The sequence below is a fragment of the Ips typographus genome, linkage group LG13, assembly GCF_016097725.1.
Source record: "Ips typographus isolate SLU linkage group LG13, UJ_Ityp_2.0, whole genome shotgun sequence".
Lineage (NCBI taxonomy): Eukaryota > Metazoa > Arthropoda > Insecta > Coleoptera > Curculionidae > Ips > Ips typographus.
Genome location: NC_138434.1, coordinates 7,355,924 through 7,372,223, shown reverse-complemented (window position 1 = coordinate 7,372,223; position 16,300 = coordinate 7,355,924). Strand labels below are relative to the sequence as shown.

General features: G+C 34.0%; 1 protein-coding gene across 5 annotated transcripts in view; it reads right to left on the bottom strand.

The window, feature by feature from the left end:
- Vps8 (vacuolar protein sorting 8) overlaps positions 1-15,861 on the bottom strand; it is a 91,206-nt gene extending 75,345 nt beyond the window's left edge. For 4 of the 5 annotated variants that reach the window (XR_014180331.1, XR_014180330.1, XM_081991843.1 and 1 more), the window contains exons 1-4: positions 15,638-15,860; positions 8,871-9,068; positions 5,658-5,854; positions 5,415-5,598 (exon numbers count right to left, since the gene is read on the bottom strand). Coding sequence is in view for 3 of the 5 variants with exons in the window: in XM_081991843.1 (XP_081847969.1) it covers positions 5,415-5,598; positions 5,658-5,854; positions 8,871-9,068; positions 15,638-15,703 (645 nt within the window). In the remaining 2 variants the exon portion in view is untranslated. Of the gene's footprint in view, positions 1-5,414; positions 5,599-5,657; positions 5,855-8,870; positions 9,069-15,637 lie in introns of all 5 variants that reach the window. The other variant, XM_081991844.1, reaches the window with a different exon arrangement.
- Positions 15,862-16,300: the final 439 nt, after the last annotated feature.

Genomic DNA, 16,300 nt, shown 5'->3' with positions numbered 1-16,300 from the left:
CGACCAAAAATGGTGGGCTTATAATCAGTTGTGGTAATGAAAAGGAAATATCAACTGTCCGATCTGAAATACAGAAGAAACTTGGGGAGAACTATGAGGTTGATCAACCGAAAAAGCATGACCATAGGATTAAGGTAGTTGGAGTGCATGAGAGTGAGTATGAGGAAGACCTTATTATGAGTGTGATTAAACAAAACGAATTACAAGAAAACATTAAAGACTTTAAGTTAAAAATATTGCGGAAATCAAACGTTTTAAATAAAAGATTTAATATAATTTTCGAGGTAGACTCTAGTTCTTATAACTTGCTTATTAATAAAGAAATAATAAATATTGGTTGGAGTCGATGTAGGGTTTTTAACGATTATGGTATAGTACGTTGCTATAACTGCAATAAATATGGACATCTTCAGAAGGATTGTAAAAATAAAATAATGTGCGCTAAGTGTTCTGGCGATCATGATACAAAGCAATGCATGGACGATTCAGATAATTGTAAATGTGTAAACTGTATTGATTCAAATGATAAATTTAAAATGAACCTTGATATTAATCATCCCGCTTGGGACTATGCAAATTGCGAAACTTATAAACGAATAGAAAAAATTCGAAGAAATAAATTTTTGCAATAGCAATTAAATAAAAATATAGATCTAAATTCGAGCATTTTGTATTTGAATTGTCAGGGATATTTAAATAATAAAGATGACTTAATGTTACTGATAAATGATACTAGGCCATTGATGATATTTTTATCTGAGACTCATGTGACGGATGACGTAGAGTTGGTGGAATTGAAGGTGGATGGCTATGGTATTGAGCAGTGTGTATCTGATAACAAGAGGACGGGGGGAGTCATGGCTCTAATCAGAAGGGACATCAAATATAAAGTCAGTACAGTTGAGTGTGTTGGTAATTATGTGTGGTTGCTGTCAGTAGAGTTTTCTGTATCGCGAATTAAATATCTTTGTACCGTTTTGTATCATCCACCCCAAAATTGCAATGCTCAGTTTGTCGATTTCTTTAACGAATATCTTGATAGCGTTAATGAGTTTTCTGGTATTAATGTCATAATGGGGGATTTTAATTTTGATATATCAAAACCTTCATTTTATGGAGACAAAATTCTGTCATATATATATTCAAATGGATTTTCACAGGTTGTAGATAGTCCGACGCGCATTACTAACGTAAGTAAAACGCTAATCGATTATGTGGTAACAAATGATAAGAATCTAGCGGTATCAGTACATCATACACCCAGAATCGGTGATCATAGTATCTTGTCCGTCCAGCTTGGACACCGGGCATCAAATGAATGCAAAGATTTAATTGTTTATCGTAGATCAATGAAGGGTTATGATGCTGATCAATGGCGGAATTATCTTTTGGATGCTGAATGGACAAATGATAGTGGAGACGTAAATGTGTTGGCAAATATTTTTGTAGATAGCATTTGTGATGTTTTGAATGTTATGTGTCCAAAACAAAAATTTGTGTTTAAAGATAAATATTTGAACAAAGCGTGGATAACACCTGACATTAAACAAAATATACGAGTGAGGGATGAATTGTACATTAGAGCGGTTCGAGAGAATAACGAAGATGCATGGCGGGAATTTAAGATAATGCGTAATTTCATTGTAGGTCAAATTAGATCGGAAAAGGATGGACATTTTAGGAACATTATTGATGACAATAAATACAACCCACGTGAAATGTGGAAACAATTAAAAACTTTATTACCGAAAAAGAACTCTTCAGATCCGGACGAAATAATCTTTGAATCTGCTAAAACTAACGACGACTCGCTTATAGCGGAGGAATTCAATAGGTACTTTATAAGAAGCATAGAAGATATAATCAGTGGTGTTCCTGAGTGTAATGTCGGGGATCAAACCTTGTCTTATTTTCACGAACTTAAGTCTACATTCTCCAAGTTTGATAAAATTTCCATGAATGATTTGAAACGAATATTGAAGGATATGAATGATGTGGGTGGAGGAGTGAATGGCATATCTAAGAAGATTTTGTGTGACGTCTGTGGTGTGGCTGCTAACCGTTTGTTAGATGTTGTAAATGCGTCTCTTGCGAGTGGTGTCTTTCCGGATTCATGGAAGGAGTCCATGGTGATTCCTGTCCCTAAAGTGCAAGGTACAAAGCTTTTTAACGAATTTAGACCAATAAATACCGTTGAAGTCTACGAAAAGGTTTTGGAACTGGCTGTAAAAGAACAATTGCATAAGCATTGTACAGAAAATAATATTTTGATTGCGAATCAGTCAGGTTTTCGGAGTCACCACTCGTGTGAGTCTGTTGTTGTCAGTATTTGTAGTGAGTTTGTGAAGTCGATGGATGAGGGTGGTTTTGTGTTGGCGGTGTTTTTGGACCTTAAGAGGGCATTCGAGACAGTTGATAGGGGCATATTATTGAGGCGTCTAAGCAGCATGGGCATTGGGGGTAATGTTTTGAGGTGGTTTCAGTCGTACTTGCACGATCGACGACAGAGAGTTAAATACAAAGACTGTGTATCAGAATCTTTGCGGGTGCAACACGGAGTGCCGCAGGGAACTGTTCTTGGTCCCCTGCTTTTCCTCCTATACATAAATGACATGGTTAAGGTAGTGAAAATGTGTAAGGTCGAACTGTTTGCTGACGACACTATGATCTACTTTGTGGGAAGGGACATAATCCGGATGCAGGAGATTGTCAATAGAGATCTGAATAACTTGTTTGACTGGTTGTGCAACAACAAACTCTCCTTGAATGCATCAAAGTCAGGATTTTGTCTTTTTGGGAGGAGGGGCAGACTCAGTGGTGTCGATGTGAACAGCATTAATATTAACATAGATAATCAAAGAATTAAACATGAAGTTCAAATAAAATATTTGGGAGTCATTTTGGACTCGGAACTCAATTTCCATGCCCATGCTGATTATATAACTAGGAAGTTCTCCAGGAAAGTAAATTTTATAGCGAGAGTTGGCAAGCACTTGTCGTTTTACACAAAAAAACTTTTGTATAATAGTATAGCGGAGCCACACCTTCAGTTCTGTGCCACACTGCTTTATAGTCTACCGGCTTATAAAATTGAACAACTGCAAGTAATTCAGAATAGAGCCATGAGAACCATTTTAAAATATGACAGGTACGCGCATATTGCGACTATGCTTAGAGTTCTGGATATGTTGACCGTGAGGCAGAAGATTCTGTTTAATGTTTACGTATTTGTGTTTAAGATTAAAAACAAACTGTTGCCATCCTACATATGCGATAGGGTCAAGTTTTTTGGTGATGTACATAATTATCAAACTAGACACTGTAATGATTTCATACTACTCGAAAAGTGCAATAGCAGTCAAATGTTGAATACAGTATTGTTTAAGGGTTTGCACGATTTTAATGGACTACCGACTCATATCAAAAATACTAAAAAACTTGACACTTTTAAAATATTAATGCGAAACTTTTTGAAGGTGGACTAAATTTGTGATATTTTTACAGCAGTTAATGATAGATTTTTGGCAGTTTGTCTGGTTTTGTTGAGATTTGTTAGGTCGTGACTTTATTTAAATTTTAGATATTTAAGTGTTTAGTTTTAGCTTTTAATTGATTTTACACTGTACTTTTTTACATTTTTGCTTATTTACATATTTACTTATCTCTGTATTCCTTATAGCAAATTTGCTAAATAAACGTATTATTATTATTAAAATGTTGAAAAATTCTAACCGACTCGAAAACGCTATAAAAAGTGTTAAAAACGTCCCTGAACACTTGGAAACAACACTTTTGAGGTTTTTAGTGTAAAATGTTGAAATGTTCTAAAAATGTTCAAAAGTTCTACTGAGTCAAAAACATTGTAAAAAGCGTTAAACACATGGAAACAATATTTTTGGGGTTTCTGGTGTAAAATGTTCTACCAAGTCTAAAATGTTCAAAAATTCTACCAAGTCTAAAAATGTTGTCAAACGCTTGAAAACGACATTTTTGACGGTTTTAGTGTAAAATGTTCAAAAGTTCTACCAAGTTTAAAATGTTCAAAAATTCTACCAAGTCTAAAAATGTTGTCAAACACTTGAAAACGACATTTTTGACGGTTTTAGTGTAAAATGTTCAAAAGTTCTACTAAGTCTAAAAATGTTGTCAAACGCTTGAAAACGACATTTTTGACGGTTTTAGTGTAAAATGTTCAAAAATTCTACCAAGTCTAAAAATGTTGTCAAACGCTTGAAAACGACATTTTTGACGGTTTTAGTGTAAAATGTTCAAAAGTTCTACCAAGTTTAAAATGTTCAAAAATTCTACCAAGTCTAAAAATGTTGTCAAACACTTGAAAACGACATTTTTGACGGTTTTAGTGTAAAATGTTCAAAAGTTCTACTAAGTCTAAAAATGTTGTCAAACGCTTGAAAACGACATTTTTGACGGTTTTAGTGTAAAATGTTCAAAAATTCTACCAAGTCTAAAAATGTTGTCAAACGCTTGAAAACGACATTTTTGACGGTTTTAGTGTAAAATGTTCAAAAGTTCTACCAAGTCTAAAATGTTCAAAAATTCTACCAAGTCTAAAAATGTTGTCACACTTGAAAACGACATTTTTGACGGTGTTAGAGTGTAAACATGTTCAAAAGTTCTACCAAGCCTAAAATGTTCAAAAATTCTACCAAGTCTAAAAATGTTGTCAAACGCTTGAAAACGACATTTTTAACGGTTTTAGTGTAAAATGTTCAAAAGTTCTACCAAGTCTAAAATGTTCAAAAGTTCTACCAAGTCTAAAAATGTTGTCAAACGCTTGACAACGACATTTTTAACGGTTTTAGTGTAAAATGTTCAAAAGTTCTACCAAGTCTAAAATGTTCAAAAATTCTACCAAGTCTAAAAATGTTGTCAAACGCTTGAAAACGACATTTTTGACGGTTTTAGTGTAAAATGTTCAAAAGTTCTACCAAGTCTAAAAATGTTGTCAAACGCTTGACAACGACATTTTTAACGGTTTTAGTGCAAAATGTTCAAAAGTTCTACCAAGTCTAAAATGTTCAAAAATTCTACCAAGTCTAAAAATGTTGTCAAACACTTGAAAACGACATTTTTAACGGTTTTAGTATAAAATGTTCAAAAGTTCTACCAAGTCTAAAAATGTTGTCAAACGCTTGAAAACGACATTTTTGACGGTTTTAGTGTAAAATGTTCAAAAGTTCTACCAAGTCTAAAAATGTTGTCAAACGCTTGACAACGACATTTTTAACGGTTTTAGTGTAAAATGTTCAAAAGTTCTACCAAGTCTAAAATGTTCAAAAATTCTACCAAGTCTAAAAATGTTGTCAAACGCTTGAAAACGACATTTTTAACGGTTTTAGTGTAAACATGTTCAAAAGTTGTTCTTTTTTTTAGTAAATTGGAAATTTACTCACCCCCAGTCTTTTGTTGAAACCCAACGTGAACACGCACCCCGACGAATCACCGCACAGAGCGAAATTACTGAAAAAAGTGAATCGAAGATGAAGAACGGCCGTTTGGGGTGCGTGCGCGTCCGCCATTCGTCGTAACAAATCGCCATTTTTCGCATCCAACATGGTCACCAATCCGCGTTCGTAGCTGCGAAAAAGCTTAAGCGTTGGCAACGTCGCCCGCCCGTCCCATCAACTGTCACTCACCCGACCAATAAGCGTGCACTGTCCAAGTTGAAGGCGAGCGCCGACACGGCACCCTGATCGGCGCAGCAAGCGTCGCAGTGATACCAACGCAAATTTTGGTGTGCGTCGAAACACATGACGTAACCGTGTGACGTACCGATCGCGACATACTTCAAACTCGTGCAAATGACGGTTGGTAGACCGGTTTTGGCTCGGTCCTGTCAAATGCCAAAAAAAAACTGTCACAAACGTCAAATGTTGCCAATTTTTTAAAAAAATTTTGTATTTTGAGGTCAAATTGCAGTTTTCAAGTCAATTTTCATAAATTTAATGTCATTTTCAGATTTGTCGGTCAATTTTTATGAATCTGACGTCAACTAGCAGTTTTTAATTAAATTGTCATAAATTTGACGTCAATTCTCAATTTTCAAAAAAAATTTCATTAATTTAAAATCATTTTCAAATTTTTGGGTCAATTTTCATGCGTTTGACGCCAATTTTCATAAATTTAGTCATTTAGCAGACGTCAATCTTGAGTTTTCAAGTCAATTTATATGAATTTAATACCTTCATCAGGTTTTTTCTCAATTTTTATGAATTTGACACCAATTTGCAGGTGTCAAGTCAATTTTTATAAATTCTACACCAATTTGCAGTTTTCAAGTCAATTTTCATGAATTTGACGTCAATTTGCAGTTTTTATATCAGTTTGCAGGAATTTGGCATCAATTGCAGTTTTCTGTCAATTTTCATGAATTTGACTCCAATTTGCAGTGCTCAAGTCAATTTTCATAAATTTGACACCAATTTGCTGTTTTCAAGTCAATTTCTATGAATTTAATGTCATCATCAGGTTTGTTGGTGAATTTTCATGAATTTGACACCAATTTGCAGTTTTCAAGTCTTTTCATGATTTTGACGTCAATCTCGAGTTTTCAAGTCAATTTTTATGAATTTAATGCCATCATCAGGTTTTTTGCTCAATTTTCATAAATTTGACATCAAATTGCAGTTTTTAAGTCAATTTTCATAAATTCTACATGAATTTGCAGTTGTCTAAGTCAATTTTCATGAATTTGACGTCAATCTTGAGTTTTCAAGTCAATTTATATGAATTTAATGTCTTCATCAGGTTTTTTCTCAATTTTTATAAATTCTACACCAATTTGCAGTTTTCAAGTCAATTTTCATGAATTGGACGTCAATTTGCAGTTTTTATATCAGTTTGCATGAATTTGGCATCAATTGCAGTTTTCTGTCAATTTTCATGAATTTGACTCCAATTTGCAGTGCTCAAGTCAATTTTCATAAATTTGACACCAATTTGCTGTTTTCAAGTCAATTTCTATGAATTTAATGTCATCATCAGGTTTTTTGCTCAATTTTCATAAATTTGACATCAAATTGCAGTTTTTAAGTCAATTTTCATAAATTCTACATGAATTTGCAGTTGTCTAAGTCAATCTTCATGAATTTGACGTCAATCTTGAGTTTTCAAGTCAATTTATATGAATTTAATGCCTTCATCAGGTTTTTTCTCAATTTTTATGAATTTGACACCAATTTGCAGGTGTCAAGTCAATTTTTATAAATTCTACACCAATTTGCAGTTTTCAAGTCAATTTTCATGAATTGGACGTCAATTTGCAGTTTTTATATCAGTTTGCATGAATTTGGCATCAATTGCAGTTTTCTGTCAATTTTCATGAATTTGACTCCAATTTGCAGTGCTCAAGTCAATTTTCATAAATTTGACACCAATTTGCTGTTTTCAAGTCAATTTCTATGAATTTAATGTTATCATCAGGTTTGTTGGTGAATTTTCATGAATTTGACATCAAATTGCAGTTTTTAAGTCAATTTTCATAAATTCTACATGAATTTGCAGTTGTCTGTCAATTTTCATGAATTTGACACCAATTTGCAGTTTTCACGACAATCTCCAGTTTTCAAGTCAATTTTAATGAATTTGAGGTTAACTTGCAGTTTTCAAGTCAATTTTAATGAATTTAATGTTATCATCAGGTTTGTTGGTGAATTTTCATGAATTTGACATCAAATTGCAGTTTTTAAGTCAATTTTCATAAATTCTACATGAATTTGCAGTTGTCTGTCAATTTTCATGAATTTGACACCAATTTGCTGTTTTCAAGTCAATTTCTATGAATTTAATGTTATCATCAGGTTTGTTGGTGAATTTTCATGAATTTGACATCAAATTGCAGTTTTTAAGTCAATTTTCATAAATTCTACATGAATTTGCAGTTGTCTGTCAATTTTCATGAATTTGACACCAATTTGCAGTTTTCACGACAATCTCCAGTTTTCAAGTCAATTTTAATGAATTTGAGGTTAACTTGCAGTTTTCAAGTCAATTTTAATGAATTTAATGTCATCATCAGGTTTTTTGGTTAATTTCCAGTTTTCTAAGTCAATTTTTATAAATTTGAAATCAATTTGCAGTTTTCAAATCAATTTCTATGAATTGAATGTCATCATCAGGTTTTTTGGTGATTTTTCATAAATTTGACATGAATTTCCAGTTTTCTAAGCCAATTTTCATAAATTTGACATCAACTTGTAGTTTTCAAGTCAATTTTAATGAATTTAATGTCATTATCAGATTTTTTTTGATTAATTTCCATAAATTTCCAGTTTTCTAAGTCCATTTTCATAAATTTTACATCAATTTGCAGTTTTCAAGTCAATTTCTATGAATTTAATGTCATCATCAGGTTTTTTGGTCAATTTTCATGAATTTGACACCAATTTGCAGTTTTCAAGTCACCTTGAACGAATTTAATGTCATCATCAGGTTTTTTGGTTATTGTCCATGAATTTCCAGTTTTCAAACAAGTGACAAATATTAGCAGCGTTGCCAAATTCAGTAAAAATTGGTATTTTTAACAAAAAAATACAAATTGGAAAATTTTAGCAATGTTGCCAAATTTTGTTAAAAGTCGTAGACAAGGTCTCAACAATATTACTAACATTGTTGCCGGATTTAATAAAAACTCGTCTTTTCTGAAAAAAGACAAATAAAAAATCCCTGCGGTGTTGCCAAATTTAGTAAAAACTCCAAAGAAAATCTGACCACAAAAGTTACTAACATTGCTGCCATATTTCATCAAAGTTCATGTTATCTAAAAAAAAAGCCAAATGAAAAATAGTAGCAGCGTTGCCAAATTTACTAAAACATTACGTCACACGGTGGTTTGAACGATTTTGACTTACGGCTGCTGAGGAAATTTGAGTGGACACACCCTGTAGGATACAGTGTGACATCAACGAACGGAACCGAACGGTCATCGTGTGAACCGAGTGCAACGAGACGGTGTCGCTGCTGCTGCCCTCTTCCGACTCCAAATCGCCCAACACCGTTTCCAGAGAAGGGGGCGCCACTTCGGGTATGTCGAATTCCAGGTCGTCGATCTGAAATTTAGCGCCATCTATATGAGTGCTCGCTGAAAACTGCACTTAAATCGTGAGATATATGGGAAGAATACAGTGGCAACCAAACGGGACATCCCTGGCTGTCCTTTCAAACTGTGTTTCTGTCAGTTCAAGTTTTGACACCGCTTTTCTCCCTGACTGTACCCAATTTTGTAGTGTTTTTTATGTCATTAAATAGGAAATGTATTGAGGATTTCAAAAATGTGCTTAAAACTGTCATTTTTGCACTCTAAGTGGGTTTTACACGCGATTTTGTCCCTGATTGTCCTTTCAAACTGTCTTTCTGGTACTTCAAACTTTGACACCGCTTTTCTCCTTGACTGTACCGAATTTTGTGTTGTTTTATTATGTCATTAGATAGGAAATTTAATGAGGATTCCAAAAATGTGCTTAAAACAGTCATTATCTCACTCCAAGTGGGGTTTATAAGCAATTTTGTCCCTGACTATCCTTTGAAACTGTGTTTCTGGTAGTTAAAACTTTGACACCCCTTTTCTCCCTGACTGTACCGAATTTTGTAGTGTTTTTTATGTCATTAGATAGGAAATGTATTGAGGATTTCAAAAATGTGCTTAAAACTGTCATTTTTGCACTCTAAGTGGGTTTTACACGCGATTTTGTCCCTGATTGTCCTTTCAAACTGTCTTTCTGGTATTTCAAACTTTGACACCGCTTTTCTCCTTGACTGTACCGAATTTTGTAGTGTTTTATTATGTCATTAGATAGGAAATTTAATGAGGATTCCAAAAATGTGCTTAAAACAGTCATTATCTCACTCCAAGTGGGGTTTATAAGCAATTTTGTCCCTGACTATCCTTTGAAACTGTGTTTCTGGTAGTTAAAACTTTGACACCCCTTTTCTCCCTGACTGTACCGAATTTTGTAGTGTTTTTTATGTCATTAGATAGGAAATGTATTGAGGATTTCAAAAATGTGCTTAAAACTGTCATTTTTGCACTCTAAGTGGGTTTTACACGCGATTTTGTCCCTGATTGTCCTTTCAAACTGTCTTTCTGGTATTTCAAACTTTGACACCGCTTTTCTCCTTGACTGTACCGAATTTTGTAGTGTTTTATTATGTCATTAGATAGGAAATTTAATGAGGATTCCAAAAATGTGCTTAAAACAGTCATTATCTCACTCCAAGTGGGGTTTATAAGCAATTTTGTCCCTGACTATCCTTTGAAACTGTGTTTCTGGTAGTTAAAACTTTGACACCCCTTTTCTCCCTGACTGTACCGAATTTTGTAGTGTTTTTTATGTCATTAGATAGGAAATGTATTGAGGATTTCAAAAATGTGCTTAAAACTGTCATTTTTGCACTCTAAGTGGGTTTTACACGCGATTTTGTCCCTGATTGTCCTTTCAAACTGTCTTTCTGGTATTTCAAACTTTGACACCGCTTTTCTCCTTGACTGTACCGAATTTTGTAGTGTTTTTTATGTCATTAGATAGGAAATGTATTGAGGATTTCAAAAATGTGCTTAAAACTGTCATTTTTGCACTCTAAGTGGGTTTTACACGCGATTTTGTCCCTGATTGTCCTTTCAAACTGTCTTTCTGGTACTTCAAACTTTGACACCGCTTTTCTCCTTGACTGTACCGAATTTTGTGTTGTTTTATTATGTCATTAGATAGGAAATTTAATGAGGATTCCAAAAATGTGCTTAAAACAGTCATTATCTCACTCCAAGTGGGGTTTATAAGCAATTTTGTCCCTGACTATCCTTTGAAACTGTGTTTCTGGTAGTTAAAACTTTGACACCCCTTTTCTCCCTGACTGTACCGAATTTTGTAGTGTTTTTTATGTCATTAGATAGGAAATGTATTGAGGATTTCAAAAATGTGCTTAAAACTGTCATTTTTGCACTCTAAGTGGGTTTTACACGCGATTTTGTCCCTGATTGTCCTTTCAAACTGTCTTTCTGGTATTTCAAACTTTGACACCGCTTTTCTCCTTGACTGTACCGAATTTTGTAGTGTTTTTTATGTCATTAGATAGGAAATGTATTGAGGATTTCAAAAATGTGCTTAAAACTGTCATTTTTGCACTCTAAGTGGGTTTTACACGCGATTTTGTCCCTGATTGTCCTTTCAAACTGTCTTTCTGGTACTTCAAACTTTGACACCGCTTTTCTCCTTGACTGTACCGAATTTTGTGTTGTTTTATTATGTCATTAGATAGGAAATTTAATGAGGATTCCAAAAATGTGCTTAAAACAGTCATTATCTCACTCCAAGTGGGGTTTATAAGCAATTTTGTCCCTGACTATCCTTTGAAACTGTGTTTCTGGTAGTTAAAACTTTGACACCCCTTTTCTCCCTGACTGTACCGAATTTTGTAGTGTTTTTTATGTCATTAGATAGGAAATGTATTGAGGATTCCAAAAATGTGCTTAAAACAGTCATTATCTCACTCCAAGTGGGGTTTATAAGCAATTTTGTCCCTGACTATCCTTTGAAACTGTGTTTCTGGTAGTTAAAACTTTGACACCCCTTTTCTCTCTGACTGTACCGAATTTTGTAGTGTTTTTTATGTCATTAGATAGGAAATGTATTGAGGATTTCAAAAATGTGCTTAAAACTGTCATTTTTGCACTCTAAGTGGGTTTTACACGCGATTTTGTCCCTGATTGTCCTTTCAAACTGTCTTTCTGGTATTTCAAACTTTGACACCGCTTTTCTCCTTGACTGTACCGAATTTTGTAGTGTTTTATTATGTCATTAGATAGGAAATTTAATGAGGATTCCAAAAATGTGCTTAAAACAGTCATTATCTCACTCCAAGTGGGGTTTATAAGCAATTTTGTCCCTGACTATCCTTTGAAACTGTGTTTCTGGTAGTTAAAACTTTGACACCCCTTTTCTCCCTGACTGTACCGAATTTTGTAGTGTTTTTTATGTCATTAGATAGGAAATGTATTGAGGATTTCAAAAATGTGCTTAAAACTGTCATTTTTGCACTCTAAGTGGGTTTTACACGCGATTTTGTCCCTGATTGTCCTTTCAAACTGTCTTTCTGGTATTTCAAACTTTGACACCGCTTTTCTCCTTGACTGTACCGAATTTTGTAGTGTTTTATTATGTCATTAGATAGGAAATTTAATGAGGATTCCAAAAATGTGCTTAAAACAGTCATTATCTCACTCCAAGTGGGGTTTATAAGCAATTTTGTCCCTGACTATCCTTTGAAACTGTGTTTCTGGTAGTTAAAACTTTGACACCCCTTTTCTCCCTGACTGTACCGAATTTTGTAGTGTTTTTTATGTCATTAGATAGGAAATGTATTGAGGATTTCAAAAATGTGCTTAAAACTGTCATTTTTGCACTCTAAGTGGGTTTTACACGCGATTTTGTCCCTGATTGTCCTTTCAAACTGTCTTTCTGGTATTTCAAACATTGACACCGCTTTTCTCCTTGACTGTACCGAATTTTGTAGTGTTTTATTATGTCATTAGATAGGAAATTTAATGAGGATTCCAAAAATGTGCTTAAAACAGTCATTATCTCACTCCAAGTGGGTTTTACAAGCAATTTTGTCCCTGAATTAATTTTGGCACTGACAGACTGTGAAACTTCCAGGAATGAGTTTACCAGTTTAACGAACATTTTTGCTCTCATTCACACTTATTTTACCGTTTTCGAGTTTTTTGGGCAAAAACTGGTTTGATGCAACCAATTTTCAAATCAGTTGAAATTTGAACACCCTGTAACTTGATTATTTTTGGCATTTCAAAGAGGTTGAACCAAAATCTCAAAAATTGCGTACAGGGTGACCAAAAACAGTCAATCACCATACTTTTCCTGCACACCCTGTATACGGGAAGCAAAAACGGTCCTGCAAACTTACGGTGCTGCGTTAAGAAGTTGATTAAGAACATTTTTTGGTAACTTTTACCGTTTTTGAGTAATTCAGAAAAAAACTAGCTTGATCCAATAAACTTTCAAATAAGTTGAAATTGTGGTCTGAAATTTGAACACAGTTTAAAGGACAGTCAGCGACAAAATCACCTGTAAAACCCACGTGGAGTGAGAAAATGTCTGTTTTAAGCACATTTTTGGAACTCCCACTAAATTTCCCATCCAATAACCTAAAAACAGTTCAAAATTTAGTACAGTCAGGAAGAAATGCGGTGGCAAAGTTTGAACTACCAGAAAGACAGTTTGAAAGGACAGTCAGAGACAAAATCGCTTGTAAAACCCACTTGGAGTGAGATAATGACTGTTTTAAGCACATTTTTGGAATTCTCATTAAATTTCCCATCCAGTAACCTAAAAAAACACTACAAAATTTAGTACAGTCAGGGAGAAAAGCAGTGTTAAAGCTTGAACTGTCAGAAACACAGTTTGAAAGGACAGTCAGAGACAAAATCGCCTGTAAAACCCACTTGGAGTGACCAAATCGTGTTTTTAAGCACATTTTTGGAATCCTCATTAAATTTCCTATCCAATAACCTAAAAAAACACTACAAAATTTAGTACAGTCAGGAAGAAAAGCGGTGTCAAAGTTTGAACTGTCAGAAACACAATTTAAAAGGACAGTCAGGGACAAAATCGCTTGTAAACCCCACTTGAAGTGAAAAATTACAGTTTTAAGTACATTTTTGGAATCCTCATTAAATTTCCTATTCAATAACCTGAAAAACACTACAAAATTTGGTACAATCAGAGAGAAAACTGGTGTCAAAGTTTGAACTGTCAGAAACAGTTTGAAAACAGTCAGGGACAAAATCGCCTGTAAAACCCACTTGGGGTGAGAAATAACTGTTTTAAGCCCATTTTTAGAATTCTCATTAAATTTTCAATCTAATAACATGAAAAAACACTACAAAAATTGATACAGCCAGAAACACAGTTTGAAAGGACAGTCAGGGACAAAATTGCTTATAAACCCCACTTGGAGAGCACATTTTTGGAAACTTCATTAAATTTCCTATCCGGTAACCTGAAAAACACTACAAAATTTGGTACAGTCAAAGAGAAAAGCGGTGTCAAAGGTTGAACTACCAGAAACACAGTTTCAAAGGACAGTCAGGGACAAAATTGCTTGTAAACCCCACTTGGAGTGCAAAAATGGCAGTTTTAAGCACATTTTTGGAATCCTCTTCAAATTTCCAACAGAATAACTTAAAAAATCATTTCAAAAATTAGTACAGTCAGGGAGAAAAGCAGTGGCAAAGTTTGAACTGTCAGAAACACAGTTTGAACGGACAGTCAGGAACAAAATTGCTTGTAAAACCCACTTGGAGTGAAAAAATGTCTGTTTTAAGCGCAATTTTGGAATCCCCACTGAATTCCCCATCCAATAATGTAAAAAAACAGTTCAAAATTCAGTACAATCAGGGAGAAAAGCAGTGTCAAAGTTTGAACTGTCAGAAACACAGTTTGAAAGGACAGTCAGGGACCAAACCACTTGTAGTGAGAAAATGACTGTGTTAAGGGCATTTTTGGAATCCTCATTAAATTTCCCATCCAATAACCTGAAAAACCAGACTTTCTGGCTTTTTTTAGAACTGATTTTTTGACCACTCTGTATCATATATTTTGACGGTTTTCTGCACCCACTCTTAAGTAGTACAAACCTTGTTTAACGCAGCAAAACACAAAAAAACTCTTTGTGGTATTTGTGTAGACTGAAAATATGAAATTTTACATAAAATGGTAAATATCTCAGGAACAGACACAATGACATTATACTTACAATGAAATAAGTCTAGAATTTGGGGTAGAATTTGAAAATACAAAAATATACAGGGTGTCCCAATTGAAATAAGCAGCACTTGATATCTACTTTCGGTTAAGTTGTTGCACCTACATTTTCTTATTTTTACTTAAGAAATCCAGAAAATTAATGGGTTTTAATTGTTAGGTTAGTGATTTGGAATTACTGGGAATTAGTGAAATACAGTACAAAAATTGTACTCAGGGGTGTATAGCTTGCAGTCAATTTTGTTCAACTTTATTGGTTAATTTGCCACAATACAAACTTGACCAATTGGAAAAAACCCAAAATAGAGCATTGAGAATCATTCTAAAGTGCAATCGTTGTACTCCCGTTAAATCAATGTTAAATGTTTTAAATATACTGTCCGTTAGACAAAGACTTGAGTTCAACATGCATTTGTTTGCATTTAAGCTGAAACACAACTTGTTACCTGAATATATCTGTGATAGATTGAAACTTTTTAAGGATATTCATAAGTATAGTACTAGAAATTCCACTGATTTTATATTGCAGAAATGTAGCACCAGTCGAATGCAAAAATCTGTTTTGTATAAGGGCACAAGTGATTTTAACAAGTTGCCGGTACACATAAAGAACTGTGATAACTTAGTTCAGTAGAGTTTGTTATATTTTTTATCTGTTTTTATATGTAGCACACTTGCTAAATAAATAAACATTATTATTATTAAGCCAGACTCATTCTAATCACTCGAAACGACAAAAACCCCGTTGTAACCGCTTTTAACACAAAAATACACTTAAAAACAAGGCAAAACACTGGGAAAACACTAAACTAAAGCAGAAACAAGGTAAGTAAACAAACCTCTTTGAAATCCAGCAAAGATTCATCGGAATCCTCCACCGTAACTTCTTCACTTTCCGATGTCATTTTGATGGTTTAAGGAAATTACAAGTTTCCTGCAATAAACACTAGAAAATCCGGCATTAAAAACCCTTTAAATACACTTAAAATTTGAAAATTTAAGTAATTTTGAGGGGCAAAAACAAATCGACAAATGTCATTTGTTATTTTATTCAAACTGCCAACGTCAATCGTCAACTGTCAAAAGTAGGGATGGGTAAAGTAGATAATATTGCTTAGAGATGGGTTTTTATGTGATTTTTTTCAATTTTCAAAGATTTCAATCCCTTCTAACCTACAAATAACGTAAAAAACAACCAAAAAAGGAAATATAATGTAGTAATCTGTATGGAATATACCATTCACTGAGATTTAAACGTGTTTGTGTTAATTTTTCATTAGTTTTGACTGTTTTGAGGGTTTTGAAGATAAAACAAAACCATAAGCTGTAGTATTCGATTGTGCTAACATTTGGGTTAGGTTGTTTATAAGTTTACAATAAGGTGTCAACCCCGGGCGACTCCGGTTTAGCCGGAGATCCCCAAGTTACTAATATTCTTCGTGTTTAGATATTTATAATCTCAATAGCGCAATAGCCAAAAATACTGAATGTTTCTTGATACC